Here is a 25,455-nt window from a genome sequence, read left to right as displayed (position 1 = left end):
TATCACAAATGTTCACGAAGTAATTAAACACCATAACTTATTATATTTTTACGAAATTTAATTAATATGCGTTATGTTTTTAAGTTATAATAATACAAAATCTATTATTTATCCGTAGGTTCAACACAAGTATTAACTATTAAAACATCATAACAACATATTATATAAAAAAACATCTTAATTATATATTTTATTATGATAGAAGTTATAATAAAAAAATAATGATTTATTTTAATTATTTTCATACTATAAATATTATATTATTTTGTACAATAAGTTATGAATGGCTAAAATGTAACACTTGATGAGAGATTATTATTATTATATTATACTCATACACTAATTAAGAAAAGCCCTGGATTCCTAACATACCTGCTATATTCTTAACCAAACTACACAGCTCACGGCTGGATTGGTTTAAGTCTAGCTGTATACTCTGGTAACCGTTATTTGCAGCTTACAAGTGTGGTTGTTCAATGTCAGATCGCAAATTAACCGATATTATGTAAATAGTTTGTCATACCTTTATGGTCGATAATCTGGGATAACTATCAGCGTAAGCTTCGTCAGATTGATCCAGTTTCTCTTACTATCTCCTAAATTGTATCATATATATATATATCACATATTATTTTAACATAGAAATAAAGTGAACGTGATTTTACCAGTTAAAAACACCAAGTTCAAGCCATTTACAAGGCAGTAGCATACTCGAAAAATACGCACCGTTTCACTTTATACCTATATGTAATCTCATATGACAGAATTAAACTCATACAACAAAGTCATAACTCATAAGGTTATGTGCATTATATTTATCGATAAATAAATACCATTAGATTTAATAATTTTTCGAGTTTAAACTTTTATTTATTTTATGATTTAAAAGCACAGTTCTGTACGATCATACTCGCTTTGATTTATCTATAAATGATTCACCAATATTTTTAATGTATATAATTTTAATCGAAATCCATGTACCAACTCTTCTTTGTATAGTGACATCATCTATATGTTCGTAATATATAATCGTAAAAACTTCACATTAATCAGGTCATATAAATGTTCTAAACGCCGTTTAAGTTTATGTGTTTAATACTTGCATTGTATATTTTTGTTCGTCTAGTCTAAATACGGGTGGTTTATTGTTTTTATGGCTTGTACCTAACAAATACATATATTTTCATCTTAAAGTCATATGGATAATTTAACGGTAGTGTTCTAACTATGAATATTAAATGTAAACTATCTTAGGTACATATTATAATATAAGATAAGTACCCAAATATAAGAGTCTAGTAGCTTAAAATCTATTGCGAACTATACATTGTTGTTTCTTATTAACGTGTTTATTTATACTAAAATAGGTAATGTAAAATACAATTAATATCGAAGTGTAAAATTATTATTATAACGCAGTTTACAGAGTTTGATTCATGCTAAATAAATTGTTACCTATATAAAGAAAAAAAGTTTAATATTGAGCGGAATAGATTTGTTAAGTTAATATGTGAGAAATGTTATTTATACACCAAATCAGAAAACATAAAATATTATTTATCCATATACGTTACACTAAATGTTACTATTAGGCAATCAAATTCCACACAAATACATTTTATACGGAAAGCGAAGTGCGTAAGGATAGCCAGTATTACATTTGTTTGGTTTATATACTATCATTAAGATTGATTAGGATATATTTTTTTTTATCGTTTGTTTTTAATTGATTTTAATTTTAAAGAAACACTAAACAACTTTTGTTTTAACTTTGATTCAAATAATTTCTAAAGACGTTAACAATTTAAAAAAGTTAACATTTACTTTTTTCGTTTCAGGGTTCATTAATGATACAAATAAGTATCACGCTAAAAGTCTGATTAAGTTTTTTAAGCTTTTATCGCATTTCTCTAACCATAATTGTATACAATTGTAAAATTTTTAAATAGTTCAATAATTGTTTTTTAAATACATAATATATTAATAAACATTTTATTATATTGAATATCAAAACAATATACATTACCTTGTGTTTAGATGTAAAGATATATCAAGTTAATTTTACTCAAAGAAAAAAAAATAGTTACAAATTGCAATTATTGACTGTAGCATCGGTCTATCATCAATAAAGCGTTTTAATTTACTCTAGATTATGGTGTAAAAACGGAATTTAATTAACGCTAAATTTATATATTGCATGCGTGTCGCCCTGTGACATGAATAATAAGTATTTTAGAAAAATTATTATTGTTTAGATTACTACTATAGAGTTACCGCTTTTAAGCACAGATTTAATTTCGTATTGGTAAAATCTTTATTATGATCGAATAAAATAATATAAAATAGTAATATTATTTATACATCTACGGATATTACAACTTATTAACAAATAATTATAGATCGTTTAGTATTAGAAAAAAATACATTAATAAGAGGTGATTAAATTACACAGATTAAAAATGTTTAATTAGAACATATTAAGTACCAAGATGATGCTTTTATGTCGAAATAAATAAAATTGCACATCAAAATAAAAATAATAATAAAAATTTATCATAATCCACAATTATCAAAAAATAATTCAACAATTAGTTTTGATTAATTTTGTTTATATTTATTTGAATAAGTTCTACAATATATTTTAAATTATGAATATATCATATCAGTCCATAGTGGTAAAACTAATTTGATATATACAGGTAAGTTAGCTTAATGAATTCTATATTTTTAGGTTACTAGTTCAATTAAAAGATATTAAATTACTAAATCCTAGTCTCCAAGGACCCGTTAATAAACTGCGATTATAACTCAAGCGTTTCAAGCATTAGCAAAATTATGAGTGTTGAAAGATTAAGGGTGATTTTACATCTATTTTAGGGGTAGATGTAGGTTTACCACAAAACAATTTTATAAGTTTGTGGTGTTATTAAAAAAAATTTAAATATTTTCATAATTCATTCGCTTTGGTGTTATATAATACTGTAAAACCACTATTATAAGGAATGGTATAAAACAATTTATAATAAATAATAACGTGTTATGTGTTAACATTATCTAATTCAAATAGAGGTATAATATACATTTTTACGATATGTCGTTTCGCGTTAAAATAAATTAATAATAATAATACGCAGGACGCATAACAACGGCTAATGTAATTTACTAATGATAAAATAAATGCCACTGGTTGTTGTATACAGACAAGGACAATCAAGTAATTGTTTCAATTTTATTATTAGGATTTTTGTGCCTATGTTAATTAAATTTATATTAGCGTACTTGAAAGCCAATAAGTCTATGGTTATCTTGGGGGGGGGGAGGGGGAAATCTCGGAACGATAATTTACTGATAAAAAATTTAATATGCACAAAAATCTGATAGTGAAGCAATCTGTTCTAATAACTCCCTTATATACATAAGCTCTTGAATCGAAATATAATGTAGACGCGTAAGCTTCTCGTGTGCGGCCCGGGTAGTTCAATAAAATTTCTTTCCGAATTTTCCCGCATCCCATTGATTTTGCGTTCGTACGAGAAATATTGACGTAAAACTACGCCAATAGTTGAATTTGGTATAACGATAAATTTATTTGAACTCTCCGGTTGAGGGCCAACATGAGTTTACGAATTCTGTACGACTTCCTCGTGGGAGCAAATACGCGTTACGCATTATACATCTATATAACGCCCCGATGTTTAAGACACTAAAAATGTGCACAAAATATGTATTTAACTGCAGACTTAAATACCAAACGTAATTAAGATGAACTTATTTTTTACTATTTTTGATTTGCGGGTATTGTATTGAAAAAAAAATAGTGAATTCATTATTTTACATTTAAACCACATGCATAATTATTATTATTATCTACTCGTATTTACATCTAATATGTTTGTACAATAAGTAATTATTAAAATAGTATTCTGTATTACAATAAACATGCTGACTTTGAAGTATAAAAATTACCATTAGCCATAATTTCACAATTCAACCACAAAATTACCACTATTACAATAGCTTCATTAATCATTTTTAATTAATAATTTTTTTAATATCCAAGTATTAATAAATAACTAGTAAAATACGCGTGATCGTTAAATATGCATTACGCCTTTACAAATCAAAAATATCAAGAAACACATCAATAAAATATTAAGAAAGATTTCCAATTATGCAGTTAAATTCGTTGAGTTGTTATTACTTTCATAGCAATAAATCTTATGAGGAAAAAATCACACGAACGCAATAAAGTTTGTTCCCCAATATATTACATTATATTTGTTTTGTCTGTACGTTAAATTATGTATATATACATAAAATACACATGATATTAAGGAAAACGTAACGCGTTATGATACTAAAAAAATAGTGTTTTGATTCATTTAATACTTGAAAAATCTTAAAAAATTAATTAAATTTTCGTTTCAACACTCAATCCGATTTATATAATCTCCAATTGTTATTTTAAAATAACTTTTGAAATAAAATCGGACAAGGACAGCGTTTGAACTTATAGAAGTTTCGTCTTATATTTTCTTGGACTTCTCAATACTGATCATTGGATTCCAAGTTGAATGGTAAAAGTTAAAACCTCGAAAAAAAATTATAGAAAAACATATGAAGTTGATGAGCTTTAAACATTTTCTTATACTACATATGAAAACTTTTTTAATATAACAAACTAAGTAACATTTTTTTTGACACATCTTAGGATTTTCCAGTATTCATATTAATATTTGATGATCTGGATTTATTTCCATCACAATTTATGATTTTGTGATGTACCTATAAACTTAAATAATAATATTATGTTGACAATCGTTGTTTATGTTAATTTTATATTATTTTCATACAATGACATGCGATGTAGTTAAATCAAATTTCATATAACTCCTAATGCATCTGAAGGCGATTGTGTGGATCACTATTAAATTATAATATAATAATACATGTATTATAATTATTTCACTAATAGACAAGTGCAGGTAAACTCAATTTATACCTAATTGTTTCCTTGGTATATAATATTGTTATTAATGCTATTGAATTCCGAATATTGTCAAACCAGTAATAGAACAAAAGTAACTCTTAAATTCAAACCTCTGTTGTTATAAATAATAATATAATATTAAATATGATTTTACTAACTTTTTAGGATTATTACTGATATCACAAAGACAGGTAATTTTATAAACGGCAATTATAATGTTTTAATGTGTCATGTATATGCTACAGAAAAAATTATCTTTATATTCCCAGTACATAATATAATTTTGTGATTTTTATCTCAAATTTGTGCTAAAATTAAAAGAAACTGTAGATAAATAGATTCATTTTTCTACTTCAAAATATATTGGATATAGGCAATACATGCACTAAAAAAAAACAGAAACATTTATAGCTATAAAGTATAAAATTATTATATTTATCACTCAATTAAGAGTATAAAATAATTAATTCCAAGTTGTTGAAAATATGATCCTAACTCTAAGTATTATTTACACTTTAAAAAAAGAATCAGAATAAATTAAGATCTAAAGATAAAATGGGATGAGCACTGAACATGCTTGGTGGACCATAATGTATAATATACCTGTGTTGTTTTTTTTTTTTTTAGTACCAGTGAAATAAATTTAGAGCTCATGGGTCAATTTTTTCCCAATTGCAGATGTTCATTTCGACATTTTTTCCGTCAATATTAAAATTTAACACAATTTTCACGTTATTATTCACACCATAAGAATAATTCTCATGTATAATATTACATGGAAATAAATATTGATATCGACTAACAAACTTCGTAAGAATTGACAAATAAAGTCGTTCATATACAATTAGAAAATTCAAATGATTTGTGATTCGGTAACTCGACATGTTCATAATATTTTTTTTTTATTGTAGAATTAAAGTTTTAAAACGTAAATTAAATGGATCGTCACGTCTTTAGATTGTAATTATTTTTCTATTTATATATATATATATATATATATATTATTATTATTATTATATAAATACTATATTATTGTTTATGTTAGTTTCCGCAAGCTTCTCAAACTCTGACACACACATGCGTGTGTGGAACAAACGACATGTCATCAGTCATCACTTAGTCGATTTTTTAGTTGAAAAATAAAAACAAATGAAAGATACATTGAAAATGATATAATACGAAGAAAATATCAATGTTATATGATACCAATGCGTAGTTTTTTATGCGATAACGACTCTATTGTTTGGATGTATACAAACGAAAACTGTTTTTCATGATCGGAAAATTGAATGAAAAAATAAAATAATAAAATGGAAATATTAGTAACTAATGTAAAAAATTGAATACATTTGCCTTTTAAAATTTCTACCAGTGACTCAGATTCTTTCAAATGTGCGTCGATTAGCATATCATTCAAAATGTACTCTAATACGTGATATTATATTAAAGACAACGTCGACGTTTTCGGCAGTATGTTTTTATTCCTACACTTTAAAATATAGATGAAAATGATTTACTGAGATACCTATTTGGGTTTTTAAAATAAAAATACACTATAAAATATGTTCACAAATTGTATGAACACAAATATTAGTAATATTGTACCTTATTAATATATTGTTTAAAAAAGATAAACATTTTTTTCTTGAGTTTAAACAATATAAACAACGAAATAGATAATTTTATTTAATTTTCATATTACAATAAACATAAGAATTAGAAAGAATAATGTTAAGTGTATAAACAAAGCTTTATTTACATTTACATTATTTATTTATTTTTATTATTATTCTTAGGATACTAGTTGTACTTAAACAATTAAACAATTTCATCCAAGTCCCCCCACCCACCATCAAAATTTAAACCCCTGTACTAAATGTTTTTTTAGGCTCTATACAGTTAACTACCAAAAATAAAATTGACCACAAATTATTAAAAGTCAAAAATAATTAGCATATATTAATATAATTTCTATAAAAACATTATTTTAATAAAAAAGGAAAAATAGTAATCTCTGATTTGACTTCATGGAATAATTAATATAATATATTTGTTTTTATTCAATTAATATTATATTACAAAGAAAACAGTGTAAAGATTGATTTGTTTCACTTAAAATTAACCAATCCCAAGAATTGGTGATTATTTGATGATATTGTATGATACATTAAGTTAGTAAAAGATTAACTGTTAACGTATTTTGACAAATATTTTACATAATGAACCAATTCACGAAATTTTGATAAACAACAAATAATCGTATCACGAACTGACTTCGAAATGGAAATTGGCCACAAAGCAGGGTCCTTAAAATTTATGAATGTCATCAATGTCAGTACAATTGATGTTTCTTCATCATTTCCACGTAAATTAGAACTAATATTACTTGGAGAAACAATATCAGTCTTATTCGTGTTCACGATAACCACAGAATCTGTATCTGGCACAGTTTAATCGTTATTAACTACAAGCATGTCAGTTCCCAAACTTGATTTAAATTTTTTTATAATAGAACGGTGGTACTTTGTTTACTTACTGTTTTTATCTATGTTTCGGAACACTCGATTTATGTTCATACATTATTTATGTAAAAATAAATGAATGAAGAACGCAATAAAATAATTTAATACAATAAGACAAATTATATTAATGGTGTACAATATGCGTGGCTCGTGTATTGAACAATACTAATTAAATCTAGTTAAGAAGCTATAAAAATAGAACCAAAATAAGTATAAAAATAATAATAACACTGCATCCAGTACAATGTACTGAGTACATGATAATTTCTAGATATCGGATATTTTTAGATATTTTCTGCAAAAAAAAAAAAAAAAAAATGTAAATATATAATATAAAATATATAAATATATAGGTAATAAATATATCAAAATATCAAAAATTACAAATTTATTTCAGCAGAATCCTAAAAAACCAAGCCACTGAACTCTGGGTCTAAATGTACCCTCTTTTATGAGGCCCCTGGTTTAATCAGTACAGTACGTTTGAGTATCCTTAAATACACATCCATAATAATATTATTAACATAATTCCAATAGTAAATTGAATATAATATTTTGGATGCAATTTTAATATGATCTTTTTAACATATTATAATTTAAAATAATTTAAGCTGTAGATCAGTACACGATTTCGTTTGAGTGACAATATCGTACTATAAAATATATGCATCACAAATAAAACCAAAATGCTTTATGAGAAATGACTAAAACAATTCATTACGCTATTAAGTTATAACATAAATATATAAGCTGATAGAAGACTAGATAGAGGAAGAGAGAAAGAGTGAGTGAGATTAAGGTTTGGCATTAAATATTGTTAGAATAAAGATAGCATACAACCTAAGTTATACAAAAAACTAGATTTTTGAAAAAGTTTTCAATTTTTATATTTATAAGAATTTTCCGACCTAAAACACTATGGTCGAGTTTTAATTACATTTCATACTTAATTTAGTTTTTTTGATTTAATATAATATACGTATATATTATATTCGTGAAAATCTAAGGTAAAATATTTTTTTTTAAATAATACCATACACTTTAGGTTATATAATATGCACAGATATCAGCCATCTTTCCCTAATAATATTATGTTATCTATAGCGGGATAGACTGGTATAATGAGGGATGCACATTTTGTGTATTAATATTATTATCCCTATGAGCAAGCTCACTGATTGAAACGTAATTCATTATTGCCTTAATAGTTTTTAGCTAATCAAGTCCTTATTTTATATTAGCCGTAAAATAAATGCAAATCAATTTAATTTATTTAAACAATTAATAAAATATGTATATTAATTTGATTCAAGGAATCTAATAATGTTTATTAGAATTTATTTTGTGTATATTATGATTAATAAACTATTATATATTATTTTGATGGATTATAATCTTAATATATTACCGATCTGATGCGCTTGAACATCTTAGTTCTATTATTTATTATTTATTACTTATCAAATTGTTTTTTTATACAAATTATAAATAATATTATGACTAATTAACTAATGTACCATAACTAGTGGAACTCTTACCTCCTTCTCAGCCAATATATTTGGAGACAATTCAATATTATTATACATATATTGATAATTATTCTAGCCTTGAAAAAATTAGTTAAGATTATTATATGTAAAATAAATTTATTAATAATAAATAATTTTGAATACATGTCTATGGTATGATGAATACTGACAGTCACTGGTAAATTTCTAAATACACGATCTAAATTTGTGGAAACATTTAAATCAAGTTTATAATGATATACGGGATAAGACATATGCAATTATATGTACATAGAACACCTATATATATTTAACATTAATAATTACATATAAAACAAAAAAAAAAAAACGTGTATTTTTAATAATAATTAAATTTAAAAAAACATTAACATTAAAATGTTTTATATCCAATTTAAAATAATTCAGATATTTAATTTTTTTTTTTTTTAAATAATAATTATTATAAATATTTTTTTGATTGAGTTATTATTTATTTTATATTCATATATTTCTAATTTAACCAACTCATTATCAACTATTAAAATCGTATAAAGAACATTAATTTTTGTATCATAAGCTCTGTTTGTTTTAAATTATTTATAATATAAACATTGTGAAATATGAAAATATTTTACTTTCATTAACTTAGTTTCGAAAATAATATACAATAATGTATAACTTAGTTTAAATATCGACACAATTCGCATCATTATAATAACACGTCACAACATAAATCGTTGAAAATGTTTCTTACATTACGGACTAATTACATATTTTACCTTAAGTAAGTAGAATACATCATCATTTTATCAGATTTAAAGCCACAGAGAGCCACATTTAGAGTACACAATTTTAGCCGTATAATGGATGAAGTACAAACAGGATTTTTTGATATAGGTTAATTAAATTTATTTTAACTGAAAATAAAATTGTATTCAAACTAACAAATGTCTTATTATATTCTGCAAAGTTATTTCACACATTGTATCAAAATTTGCACTATAACGTCAAAATGTATACTTAAAATCTAAAATATACACTTAAAATTAAAAATATACAAAAACACATTTTAAAAATGTTTTAAATTGTTATTTTTTATTTACCTAACATAAAGTAAATCGAACTGAAAAAATATGCAAATGCACAAAAGTTTTTGCTATAAATTTATGGGCAGCCATGTACAAGAATAAACACAGTGTACATTACAACGACACTACTTCGGAACAGAAATCTATAATAGCGAACAATATACCATCATGTTGTATACACGTATGTATAAGCTAGTCTTTGGTAAAAGAATGTTCGTCGGAAGAAAAGGTTTTTATTTGCTGATTTTTTTTTGTTTTATTTTATTTTTAGTTATTTGCCTTCTTCTCAAAATAGCTTAACCACATTTTTAAACTCAAATACTGCAACAACGAGTGAACAATAAATTAAGTAAGCTCGAATGAATATTGTTTTTTTTTTTCAACGTTTATGCATACCGATCGACCACTTATATATGAAATACGAGGTTAATGTTATGTACTGTATCATTCAAACAAAGTTTGATAAACAATTGTTTCGCTTAAGCGTAGCTGTTTTCAAATAGCTCTATTCACGTTATAACGTATGCACTATACATATTATATATAATACACGCACATTGACTATAACTTTTTCTATTATAATATTCATTTGTATTCGAACGTTTTAAACCACAATAATAATAACAATAATGAAAAAATAACAAGAAGTCGCTCTGGTGTATAGTAAGTTTCAAGTTTACCTCTCCCATCAAGAATAGACCATTGAAAATAATAATAACAGTGCATTGACATTACATTTCAATATTGAGCTGATCATTCCAATTTATCTTATCTTACGAAGAAGACTATTATTAGCATGAATTAAATTATTTATAAATATAGTGAATTTCAAATCATAGTACTAAGATTTGATTTTTTTTTAGTTATAAATAACAATAAAAAATTATCTTATTGACACTTAACTTTTCAAAATAAAATGTATTTAAGTAAATCGCCTATAGCTCAGTTTTAGTTAGCCAATAAATTGCTATAATCAAAAATAAGAAAAAATATTTTGAAAATGTATATATATATATATATTATTAAAATAAACTGAGTTTTAAAAATAAGCTTTAAATAATCCGACAAAAATTAAAACTTAACCTTCGTTCATGAGGTAAATTTTGTCTTTACTTTATCATATTAAATGTTTTCTGTAGTTGTTCCACAAATATCATATTATAAAAAAAATTACTTATTAATTATTACACATTACAAAATGTTGTACATTTAGGTTATTATAAAAAAAATAATATTTTTATCTACATTAAATTTTAAAATATGTTAAATAAATAATTAATTTCACCAATGTGATATTAAACAAAACTCGACGTAAAAATTAAAAAAAAAAAATGCTCATTTGTCTCGCTGTATCTTATCCGATTAGGATCATATTTTTAATCGTCTAATAAAGTATGATATCAATAAAATAATCCATATACACTATAACGGCTTACAGGTTGGTTCTTATATTTTTAATGAGATAATGAAAATTGAATATTTGAAACAAAACGAAAAATAATAAATAAACTTATTTCATTGTTATACTTTGAGCTGTCATCGTTCAACAAAGGTGCCCGTTGTAGTATTAGTTTTAGTGTAAAGCCTGATCTGTGTAATCTGTACATTTTAAGTGAAGACATTCAAGTAAGATCGACACGATCACAAACAAAAAGTCATCGTTAATGCCCAGCGGGGCTTGTAGTCAATGAGTATACATTTTCAACTTGAAAAAAAGTAAAAACACACTCACACTATTAACAAATAACAAAGTTACTTTACGACCATTTCCACCACTCAGTGTAATATCAAACAACGCTAAAATCCATGTTCATTAATCACCGACCTCCTTTTAAAGTTTTAGTAAATTTGGCAAACTTAAATGAAACGTGAAATTGATGTTCAGCAAAACTGGATTCAAAAATATTAACTAATTATTTTATTTTATTTTTTTTAGTTAAACGAACAAAATAATTTTAAATAGTATTTAAAAAATATATCAGACTACCACTTATGCACGTGTACCTAATATGATATTATTCTTATGATTTTTTATAAAATTTTAAAGGTAAGAGTTTTGTAACTATAAGGTATTATACTTATATAACTATAATGTATAAAACAGCTTGAATAAAAAAAAAAATTGTAACAGTCAACAAAATCAGCGCAAAACATCTCGTTGTGATTAAAGAAAACACATACATTTTTTTTCATGAATTAATGACTGGAGTGATTATATTATGGGAATGTGATATAATGAAATTAAGGAAAGTATATTTTGTTGCCTGTAAGTCGTTACTAAACTTTAGGGAGGTAAATATTACTTAATAACAACAATAGATAAGTTTATCTTAACGTCGCGGCTCCGGAGAATCGGATTAAATGTGTTAAATTTTGAAGTACGAGTATAACTAAAACACTTGAGTTTAAGTACATATTATATTATTATATTAACTGTCATTCAAGGATCGCGATTTTGCACGTTTGGTCATCTTTCAATAGTAGTCTGCTTTCGAACGGTCGAGTGAACGAAACATGACAATACACTTATATTGATTTTAGTGCGATGTCGTCTGCGGTCCAATTTGCTGTCTGTGCAGTTATATTCAACTAATGGGGATAGAAAAAAACAACTTAACAATTAGTACACTGTATGTCCTTAAATACACTATAATACGTGTCCGAAAATTGAGTCATTTTATGATAACTTTTGAAGTTTATACTATTATAGTCCAAACTTGATATACTTCTGTGACCAAATTGAGCTGCGCATATACATATGATCGTAATTGACATGTAAACATTAATATAGACTATGAGTATGTACCATATAGATGACGGTACGTTGTAATAACTGACAAACACATAGGAATTTTGTATTGATAAAATATTTATAAAATATATAAACAAGTCCTAGAAAATCGAATCGAATGAAAACGCTCGACCTATAATTTTTGTACTCAAATGACACTGCAGTTGTCCAAATTATGATTTTTGAAATTTTATTGAAGTACCATGTGTTTTCAAATACTTATGATTTTTATGTGTTTGAGCACTGTTATGTGGCAATATAAACTTTTATTTTTCGAATACATTTCATGGAAAATCATTAAGCAGACGAGTTTTTAGAAACTCAAATGTGTTAAATTATTTTTTTAATTTAAATTAAAGTTATTAAACTTTATGCACTAATAATAATTTAGTAGATTGAATAAATAAACAGTTATGTGATATAACATGATATACATTTTAAATGATTAGAAAAGTATAAGATTTTTATAATAAAAAATATTTCTGAATAGTTAGGCATAAGGAATTGATAAAGTATCATATGAATATTATGTTTTTAGGTATAACTAATGATAATGTTAATACTATAACAATATTTTATACCTAAGTATTTTATTTTAACATTTAATAAACTAAATTATCCTTAACATATGTTATGTACGTTTACAATGTTAGTTTAATTTTTATGTATAAATATTTAAAAAAAATCATCAGATTACCAACTTTTGATACAAAAATTAAGATCGTAATTTAAAAATAAATTTTTATCACCACACTATGATAGTCTTTTTAATTTTATGACATGAAAATACTAGGTATTTTCATATATTTTTATCTTCAGTAGGTATGCTAAAAATTTCTAAGATCATAATTTGAACAAATTTATGATAGTGATATAATTCAAAAACATTACTCTGATTCATTCAGACTGTTTACTACAGTATTTCGCTTAAATTGATAAATATTGTAAGAATATAAGTATATATAATATTATATTTATATAGGTATATAATACTCATTCAAACTGGTGAGTTAGGTAAAATATAATATCATTTTATCAAAGCCCAGAATTAAACTTTCTTGATCTGAAAACTATATAGTGTAAAGCAGGTTTTAACCAATTAAAAACAAATATTCTTTTGAATTTTTAAATTATTGAAATAATAGATAATTATCTAATTTTTTATTTTATAATTTACATAATTTAAAAACTTGTGATTGTTATATGAATAATATTTACAACTTGGCCATTATTATACATACATTTATATTTCTTATATTTTTTTTATATATTATATTTATATTAAATAATACGATTTAAATTCTTTTAGAAATTAAATTATTTTCTTTGTATCACAATGTATTCAAACTTGGTATATTTGTTCAGAAATTTAGAATTTGTTACGAAAATGTTTAGATTTTTGACATTTGGTAATGATGAGATTGACCACCACATATATCACATAATGGGGTTTGTCTTGACTTATCAAAAAGCCGTGTGTTAGATGAGTGTGTCCAATTAAGAGTCGGTTAATTATGATTTTATGAATTTTTCTTTTCTATTAAGTTCAGAATTTTTATAGGTTGATATTTAAATAAATATATTGAATTTTGAAAATTTAAGTAATAATAAATTACCATGATTGTTTCCACTCTAGGTTTAAATTAGATTATCTTATATTTATGATGTTAACAATAGAAGAAAATTATAAAGGTGGCTTGGCTTAGCGCGTTGGCTGCTACCAGTCGCAGAATGCGATTGGGAGTAAGTAACAGTCAACAACTACTAACTCCCGGATGGATGACAATCCGGGTTCTTAGTGGTTAAAAAACCTTGCCACACACACACGTGTTTGCTATCAACCGTAACAACCGTAAAAATCGTAAATAACAACTTATCGTATCAACCTTACACCTATCTATTGTTTATAATCTCTAAAACAGCTAATGGCCCTAGTCGACGGGATTAAGTTAAAAAAAAAAAAAAAAAAAAAAGAAAGAAAGAAATTATAAAGTAAGGTTTCTTAATAATTTTTAAGTAACAACTTTTTTTTTTAGTTTCATTTGAATGATTCAACATATAAACTAACGTTATTTATTGTTTCTAAATAACAATAACAAGCATTAATACATAGATAGTTTATACATTAGTTTATAAAAATTTTATATTTTATTTTTTTGTATAATATATAAAGTGTTTATAGTGAATTTTTTATGATTGAATGTGTTATTTCCAATAAGTAATTTGAATAAAAAATAAAATGTATTTTATTTTTTTTAAATCCTTTTTTAATTAACTTGTTGAGTAATTCATTAACAAAACAATAATAAACTATGATAACATTTGGTTTGATAAGAATGTAAATAAAGTTAAAAAAAAAAAATCATTTTTCAAAAATTTTAATCATTGTTGCACGATTTCAGTAACTTACATTATTAATTATTATACTCGTAAATAAATTATGTTTATACATGATTTATATAGAAAATAACATATTTTTATTTTATTTTAAAAGACCACAATCAATGAGAAAATATTTATTTTTATTTATTTATTAGTTTATTTTTTTTAAGTAAAATGATTGATTAATTTTACACAATAAAATGTACACAGCTTGTTGACTTATATTATGTTAGGGTAGTTAATACTTACATGTTTTTTTTTTTCAAAAATTGAACTCTACCAGATATGTTAATAAAATAAGTGTTTTTCAATTGACTTGACCGTCGGAATTCTATCGAAAATCAAACTGTAAATACATTTCTAAATTTAGTTGAAAAAAATCAAAAAATATTCAATAGCTGAAAAGTGAAGACTGATCAATTTTATAAATATTGTCGTTAACTTTATCGAAGGAAATGATTCGGTTATAAAAAAAATTAATAATTTGTTTATTAAAATAAATGAATATGCGGTTACTTTAACTTTTAAATTAAAATTTTTCTTGATTAATTGAATTTATGTATTTAAAATAAAATAATACATTATAACAATATTACTTGAACTGGGTATAATTTAAAATTTAATTAAAACATTAAAATTTTAATTTTTTATTTAAGAATCCACACTAAATAGTTGTAATTATACAACTATTCATAGTTTCATTAACTTTTCATACACATAAAACTTGCTTATATTATTATAGTGTGATCAATTTATAACACTATATAGTTATTTTAAAAGTTAAATTTTTGTATATAAAACCCTTGACATTTACATAAAATTGTCTAAAGGAATTTGCTAATATGTTTTATAACTTTTATATATCAGACAATAGTTTAATCTAAGTAAAGTTATAAATAAATATTTTCTTCGTAAATTAATGATACCATTGTTTTAATCTTTAAATTAGATTAATTCGGGTTATTCGGATTATATTTTGTAAAAACCAATAGTTATCAAAATAAAAGCACCGAAAGACTTCTCTTTTGGAAACCTAATTATACGCCCATACTCCATGCTAAAGAATAGCAAATATTAGTATATTTTATTTCCGTATCATGATATAGATTTTAAAACTTAAACTGCATACTACAAATATTCAGTCAACCAAATATTCACGTTTATCTCTAGTGGCGGTACATCAAACTCGTTTAGTAAATATTATAATATATTGTGTTCTTTAATCATTTTCAAATTTTCGTAGGCTGATTGAAGAATTATCAACATATTTATTATAATAAAAACTACAACTATAAGTAAAAAAATGAATTAAACTAAATTATTATTACATTATTTATATATATTTTGTTGATTAATAAAACCAATTTAAAATTTTATATCTAAAATCAAGTGTAATTTTAATGAGAAATTTTTTTTTCTATTTAATTATCTAGTGTCTACCTAATATCTATCGATATTAATGTAATTAATTATTATTATTCAACATGCGGCCCAAACAATTCAAGTACGAATCTATCTTGACATTATGGTTTTTAAACTTTGTAACAAGGACAAAAATAGCTATCAGCAATTTTTTTTTTTTTTTTGTTAGATAATTTGAATTAAGTTTGATAAGTATTTCTGATGACCAAATACCCGTGAATTCATGGATTCTCGTACAAATAATAATTGTCATTGTTACAACAGACGGACGAATTCTCACAGTAGAATTCACTGTATAAAATGGTTAACCAATAAATCCTTTTTAGCTTAAATATTTGAAATGCTTTTGGAGCTTACTGTTTCCGATATTAAAACGCGTCGTCTAAAAAATTGTTCTATATATTTTGAAATCGGATTCAATTTAATTTATGGTTTTTATGAGACTCTGAATACCAAACAATAGAAGGATTTGAGTTTACACAAATGTCAATTATGTCAATTATATATTTATTTATTTATTTTTATCACAATAAACGACTTACTGTTTGTATTATTATTATTTTATGTTGAACATGAAAAGCGTTCTGAAATGATTTCAATTTATAAAATAGAATGAATGAAATACTAATTTCAAAAAAACGAAAATAGTAAATTCAAATTGTCCGTTATTTTGATTTTTAAATGAAAAGTATAATAATATTATTATTTATTTCAATAATAACGGTTAAGGATATATTGTTTTTCTGACTGATATTAATTATAACAGCTTGATATCTTATTTTTATAAAGTTTAAACAATATCGAGTTCTTAGTCCTTTCACTACCATTGACGCACATGTACATCAATGACAATTTACATTGATAGGCCATTGATGCATATGCGCGTTCACTCGTTTATAATTTTATAAGATAATCTGATAGAAAAACTGATAACTGCTAAATTGTAGTATTTTCAAAGACGAATTGAACTACGTAAACAAAAATTAGTGCTGTTCTTATCAAAGAAGTTACATGCAATTTAATATTTTCTTATGTCCCAGGCTTTCCAAAATATTGTTATCAGTTGTTATTTTTTGATAATTTGTTATCAATATTTGATGTTTTGAATTTTTGACTGTCTTGTTTGAATGTTCATCAGTCATCACGTATTTAGTATTAACTGTACATCTGAGTGACTACGTTTGTATTAATTTTTGTTATACTTGTGTATTTGTTGTCAGTATTATTCTACCGATAGTACTATCATGCCACATATAATGATATAATGAAAGTATATTGGCAAGTTTGGATGCAATTATAGCAAATTAGGAGTCAGACGACGAATTCATTAGTGATTTTTTCGGTAATTATTATTATTAAATAATTATAGTACGGTATTATATAAAATGTATACCCTATAAACTTATGTATTTCATTATTTGAGTGTTATACTTATGTATTGTATTATTTCTAAATTGGTATGACACTACATCAGAAGAGTTATATTCATTCACTTCAGTACAAATGCTTATGGCCAGGAATAAAAAACTTGAAATTGCAGATTATTGGTCTAAAGATCCACTACTTTATTCTCCTATTTTTGGAAAAAACTATGAGTAGAAATCGGTTTCAATTAATTTTGCGTTATATTAATTATTATAATAATAACAATAAAATAAAAAATGACCGCTTATTCAAAATTGATATGGTATTACAAGACATAAAGAATAATTTCAGATATGCTATGGTGCCATTTCAAAATCGTGTTATAGATGAGAGTTTGATGTTATGGAAAGGGAAACTTTCATTCAAGCAATTCATAAGGACTAAACGTCATCATTTTGGAATCAATTTTTTTTTATTTGATGTGATGTAGAAACAGATTATTTTAGATTTATAATATAGGTACACAGGAAAAACTACACGTCTTGTTTCATGTGATGCTAACTTAGAGAAATCAGGTGCTATTGTAAAAACATTGATGAAAATATATTTGAATAAAGGTTATAATCTGTCAGTATATAGAGTATGACCTTTATTTATTTTATAAACTGGTATTCATCACCAATACTATCAATGTTCTTGCATAAAAAAAAAATACCAATATTTTGGAACTGTAAGATGCAATCGTCAAATGCCACCATTTAAAAAAACTAATTTTCAACCAGGTCAAACTGAAAGTAAACATACTGGAAAAATGTTAACAATAAAATGGATGGACCGGAGAGAGATGCATATGCTTACCACAATACACGAAGATGAACAATTACCAATTCAAAAACATGGTAAAATAACAATGAAACCTAAATGTGTTAAAAAATACAACGAAAACATGGGATTTGTGGATAAAACTGATATGATACTAAGTAGTGTAGTGTGTAAGAAAAACAATAAAATGGTACAAAAAAATATTTTTTTCATTTGATAGATTTATCATTGTTAAATGCTTACTCATCTTATAAAACAGTTACTGGAAACCATATGCCAATAGCTCAGTTTCAGATAGAACTAATAAGACAAATAATAGAAAAATATCATACCGATCGTGTAACAAAATCAAGACAACCGATTAAAGATCAACCATCAAAACTAATTGATAGGCATTTTCCATCAGAAGTTCCAGCAACACAATCTGGAAGGCTTGCCAGAAGAAGATGCCAACTATGCAAGAAGAATAATAAAAGAACTGACACTAGATGCGTGTGTACAGAATGTGATGTGGGCTTATGCGCAGCACCTTGTTTTAATATTTATAAAAAATGTTTGGAAAATTTATTTTTTGACACTTTTTGTTGAACACAACAATGATTGATTCTCATTCAGACATTATCAGAACGGACTTTTTTATGATACCATCGTAAGACTTTTTACTGATAAAAACTACTTTGATTTCTATGTATGCAGTTATTAACGATTGATATTCATTTTCTAATCGAGTGAGTACACATAAGATATTGTTAGTATCGTATTTTTTTTTACGTTTTTCGGTTTGTACAAACATCGGACAGTCTTAAACAACACCATACTATAGTAACTACGAAGAGTAAGTAATTATACCACAAATTTCCAAAAGTCGAATACCTGAATACCTGAATTTGGAAGTCCTACTATCATGTTTATTTAGATATAATGACATTTTAATATAATATAGTCTATATTACGGAGGATTGTATCAGGCCTGTGTTATTATAAGACCACGGTGCATTGCCGCTTTATTTGATAAAACAGTCGGATATCGTTCTGAGTAGGTTATCCAGTGGTGGGTAACGAGCAATCGAGTTAAAAGGGATGTCGGGAATGCGTAAAAACAGACGGTTGTTGCGGTGTAATCTAGTTAAGTCGGCAGATAATGGTGCCGAGTACGTCGACGATTCCGCCGCTGCAGCCGCACGGACGCTGGAACAAAAGGTCAGGAGATTCCGTGAAGAATTGTGTTTGGTTAAAATATTAGACATTGTTAATCTTTATTAATTTCAGAATTCATTACAAGCCCAAAAACTTAACGGACGACTTAAAAAATAAATTCCATTGTTGAAACAGCGCCACGTGTCTTAACGTTTTACACATGCGCGTATTAAACGGTACACATCATTGTTATTATTCACGGGAGCTTTACAGCGTAATTTTATTATAAGTTAAATGTGTGAGCGTAATCAAATAGATAAAATGCAATTTTCTAAATGGGTCACGTGATTTATAGATACCTTCACTAATCTATCAAAATATGTTTTTTAATAAAAGTTATGCTAGATTTTATGCAAATTAAATGTCATTATTGTTGAATGGTGAATTATCAGTATTAGAACTGATAATGAATAACATTGTTTTTATTTTTTTATTTTTTTTTTTAATATTAAAATAGACGTTTTCAGAAAAAGGTGATCAATTAGTTATTAAGTCTTGTTTATTCTTAATTTTTATTTTTTATATATAATATACTCACCTATGAAGAAGATATCAGTAGTCTTCCCAAATATTTGTCATTTAGCGAAATTAAATTTACTGTTATTTGTGACAATTTGATGCATTTATCGAAATCACATCGATATTAAAGTTAATTATGACGCAATAGCTTACTATTTTATTTTAATACGGTACATGGTCCAAAGTCCAGTAAAACGATATTATTTTTATAGTTTTTGTACCTTTTTGGTTATCAAATTTAATTAAATATGACGATATACCTAATTAATATGTTACGTTAATATTATGATATCAATGTGTAATAAATAACAAAAAAATATATTTTAGATACTTAAAAAAAATACAAAAAGTTACGGTGGTAATAACAATCACTATTAATTAGCGAATAAAAATAAAGCAAATATTTACTCGGATTGAATGAATCGCACCACCGAATCGTTCGTTAATTTGAACCTAACCTAATGTGAATTTGTCCGACCAAAGACGGTCTTGAATCGGGACCCCGACGCTCAGACTAGGATTAAATAATGAACAAACCATTTAGCAGACCATTGACCCCGAAATAAAGGTCTGCCGCCACCGTCGCTTTTTGGCGTATCGAAAACGTCAACACCGACCGAAGTGAGCAAGACGGTTATTTCATATACGTTCTTAATGCAATGACGCGGAGGCAGCCTTTGGACCTGTAATACACAGTCTGTCATATATAGGAATTACAGCGAACACGCTTCAGCGGACAATGTCAGCACGTCCATCACGAACGACACATACATTATACAATGTTATGGAAAGATATTGTTTTTTATCTCAGTCGCATGCCACGCATCTGTGAAGTTGACAACGACAATATATTATTATTATAATAGTATGTTGATACATGAACGGAACTTCAGTTTAAACTATTTATTATTTACCTGTCTAATGTCTATCTACTGCGTGAAAGTGGTGTGTTATTTTGGTAACTATAAAGCGTTGGCTATAATGATAATACATATTTTATCATAAATGTACGACATATGTGTTATGTAAAACTATATTATTAAAATGTTTAGAAATTTCTTTAAAAATATCCAATTACTTTTTTGGTTTAATAAATATTAACTGCTACTATTAGCAGGTTATAGTTAGAAGAAATTCTAAAATTATAGATTTATAATTTGTTTATTTTTCATACATATAACAAAAATTATACTGCAATAAATTATTTATAGTAAGCAAGTACATTTTAAATTTATAGATAATTAAACAGTTAGTATTATTATAGGACACAAGAGAGGATTATACAATAATTTATAGTATTTCAAACAAAATATGGATATAAATCATTTTTTTTTTAAGTTATTTAAATCCAATAACTTACCATAATAGCAAAACATACTAATTACATCAATAAAAATAAAAATGTATTATTACTTATTCTACTCAAGAGCAAATTAATAATTTTCTAAGGTGTCTACATATTACATATTTTTTTTTTTTATATACCAATTTATAACTAAGTATGGTTAAAATTTACATCAATACTCATTAAAATTATCATTTTATTAAATACTTAAGTTAAATTTACTGGAATTAAGAAGGTTCGAACCTAATTGATTCAAATTGGTTCCTTGATTGTGCAGCACTGGAACAGTTGTAGCTTCGTTTTATACCGATAGAAAAAAAGCAAATCTGAACTCTAATATTATCTTATAATCCTTTGATAGCCTGCTAAAAAAAAAAATATTCAAAGTTCTTTAATGTGCTTTGTATTATTATTTTATTTATTTGTTTGAATATGTCAGGAGTGTACGAAATTAAATAAATAATACTCATAACTTTATGATAAAAAGTAACAAATACACGTGAAAAATTTTAATTAAAATAAATTTATTTGTATAAAAAGTTCAAAGTGATCACTTTAAAAGTAAAATAACTTAAAGCATTGACATAATATTTAAAGCTGTAATCATTGAGTTGAATAAAATCTGAAACCGATTAAATAAAGATTTTAAAACGAATTTATAAGTAACTTATTTCCCGTGATTTTTTGTAAAATGTATGGTGTTTATTTTAATTTAAAAACTTTTACGATTTTTATTTTAAGTTTTAATGATTTTCGATATCTTTAAGTCGTTCTATAGTGATTTACTAAATCGCAAATCGTAATAAATAAATGGAAAATAAATGTACATTATGATTATATACCCCACTATTGATGTAATTATGGAATTCAAAATTATAAAATAATAAGATAATATACATATGGTTTGTGTTGTTGTTAAACAAAACGAAATTTACTTAAGCTAGATTGTGTATACTATGGCTATACTTCGATTGTAAATTTTACTTAATATGCAATAAAATACTGTATAAATGGAAAATTTAATTTTTATACTTTCCAAAAATGAACGAATAAAAAAATATCTAACGTGATCAAGAACATGAAAAAATTCACTAAGCTAAACATAATATATTATATATTATTAATATAATATGTAACTAATCTAATGTAAACTGATATATTTTCGATAGCTGTGACCAGTCATTTCAATCAGGTTTATATATACTTGATATGCATAGTGATATGAAAAGTGCAAATCATACCTTTAAGTTTAATTTTAAACGTATTATTAGGTACCTCCAAGTTTTTAGATTGTTCTAAAATATTTAAAAAAAAAAATATTTGTATAACCATTAACATAGCTTTATTTTATAGTATAAAGGGTAATATAAATATTTATGTAAAATAATATACTATGTCCTAATATTTTTTATGTAAGTCAAATTTTTCACTTAATTAATTTTGAATAATAATATCCTAACCAAATGGCTCTCCAATAGTTAATACTATAAGCTCTTTCTAAACGCGTTTAATGTGCATATATGCTATACTTGGAAGAAAATAAAGATAAACTTAAATATTAAATAAACGACAATTATTAAAATATTTTAATAATTTTGTGTTTGAAAGACTTTTTTGATAAGAAAGAGAAAAAATATGAGTCAACATGAGTTTTTATTATATTTAGGTAGTGCATTAGCTCGGTCTACTGTAAATACATAAGAACGAATGTGACTGCTGCGATGTGATTACTTTATTAAGCTTATGATTTTATTTTTTGAAATTCTAAAGGATTTCAGCTCAAAACCGAAATAATATCAACGTGTGTGCGTTTGCTTTTAATAGGAAGTTATTTTTAGCCAATCGAGGGTATGGTATGTAATAATGACAAGGTCGAAATCTTATTCAAGATATGTTTAAGCATACTTTTCTTCATATATTTTACTACGATATTAATGCGCTATCAAACTATTACAAAGCGAATTAATTATTCTAAGTATTGTATTAACCAATAGGACGGTGGCAAATTATATTTTTATTGTATTACTATTGTTGTTCCGAAGACAACACCCATTGTATCTTGATCATGCAATCGATACGTTTATTGGAGATTTACGATTAATAAAAAAATTGCTATTTTTTCCTGTTACGCACTCAGACGTATATTCTATACTAATCAATAAAATATTTCACGGTGTTAATTAAAAGTTCATAATAATACCAGTCCATCCAACAAATATTTAATATTTTAAATCATACAAGATATCTTGTATTTTTAATAGTTGATATTTTGAAAATATCCTGTAATTATCTCTTATCTCCTCAGGACCTAAAATAGATAAATTGACACCAACACCCACCAAGTGACGTACTTACTGCAAACTTGATTAAGAATGAGAATAAAAATAAACACTAAATATTATCAATGACGAAGGCTTCTTTTAGACACTCAGTATTATTTATTACAACAATAACAGAATTAATAGTATTAATATTGATTACTTAATGCACCGTTTATCAAACAATTTTTCCAGTATTATTAACACAACAAAAAAACCAAGTCACCATCTCTAAATATTATTGCATCTATTCATCTATAAACCGTCATAACACGTTACGGGGGTTATTGAGGTGCTGAATTATAAGCGATTAAGTATGACAAATTCGTGGTTCACGTTCATAAACCGTTTAACAAATACAGTTATTAAAGATTTATACATGTACATATTATTTTGTGGAAATACATTACTTGTTGATGTTAAAATACAGAGTCTTAAATATGTATATATATGCACACATACGTATCAACACATAAATAGTTAAGTTAATGATACAAATTCACGAAAATCAAAAACGTAAAGTCAACTCAAACTCATCGAATAAATTATTTTTTGCACTTGCAAGTTTACATGAATTGTTGTCTATAATTAAAATACTTAACACTTGTTAAATAAATCACTAGTTAATATTAACAAAAATATTTTACTTAGATAATCGCAGCACTGTGAATTTTTTCACTTTCTTAATTCAAAAAAAAAAAAAAATAAAAAATACATACATTGTCTTAGGTATATTCTAACTATTCTAAACTGAAAATTGTATATTTTATATCTTTGTATATTTTAGGAGTTAGTTCAAAACACAATTTAGTAAAACTATATTTCCATATGTTTATTGCACGTTTGAGAGGAAAACATAAATATTTGCTATTTGAATTTCTTATATACGTAGTATTTATTTTTCATTTGAATATGATATTTTAAAATTATAGTAATTTTACATTACATACATTTTATTTTTATTTTTTAATATCCTTCTATTTTTTTTCTTCGTGATTTACGCTTCGTAATATAATACCTGCAACTTAATTATTTTTGTCAAATCATTTTTTGATATCTTTCAAGCTGTATAAATAACTATGAACTTATTTTATTATATGATTTATTTTCTAAAATGTAGTATTGTTTACATTTATATTGCATAAATGGATACATATTTCGTTATGACTATTGCATCAAATTAATA

General features: G+C 25.0%; 2 protein-coding genes across 2 annotated transcripts in view; both read left to right on the top strand.

Annotated features, from left to right (window-relative positions):
• The window catches only part of LOC112595241 (cell adhesion molecule 3-like), a 259,369-nt gene that overhangs the window by 9,088 nt on the left and 224,826 nt on the right, over positions 1-25,455 (top strand). The gene's annotated exons all lie outside the window — the stretch shown is intronic.
• LOC112595225 (piggyBac transposable element-derived protein 4-like) lies at positions 18,817-20,153 on the top strand. Its single transcript, XM_025340361.1, has 3 exons — positions 18,817-19,060; positions 19,150-19,395; positions 20,017-20,153. The coding sequence occupies exons 1-3, from the start codon at positions 18,817-18,819 to the stop codon at positions 20,151-20,153; spliced, it is 627 nt and encodes a 208-aa protein (XP_025196146.1).

The sequence above is a fragment of the Melanaphis sacchari genome, unplaced genomic scaffold (genome assembly GCF_002803265.2).
Source record: "Melanaphis sacchari strain LSU unplaced genomic scaffold, SCAv2.0 Contig261_pilon_pilon, whole genome shotgun sequence".
In the NCBI taxonomy this organism is placed as follows: domain Eukaryota; kingdom Metazoa; phylum Arthropoda; class Insecta; order Hemiptera; family Aphididae; genus Melanaphis; species Melanaphis sacchari.
The sequence above is the reverse complement of the archived record's forward strand: the minus strand, read 5'-3'. Positions and strand labels throughout refer to the sequence as shown.

Coding starts and splice junctions, on each gene's coding strand:
- LOC112595225 (XM_025340361.1), top strand. CDS start 18,817: ATGCCACCATTTAAAAAAACTAATTTTCAACCAGGTCAAACTGAAAGT. Junction 19,061..19,149: donor GATACTAAGTAGTGTAGTGT/GTAAGAAAAACA, acceptor CTTATAAAACAG/TTACTGGAAACCATATGCCA. Junction 19,396..20,016: donor TAGATGCGTGTGTACAGAAT/GTGATGTGGGCT, acceptor GGTGTAATCTAG/TTAAGTCGGCAGATAATGGT.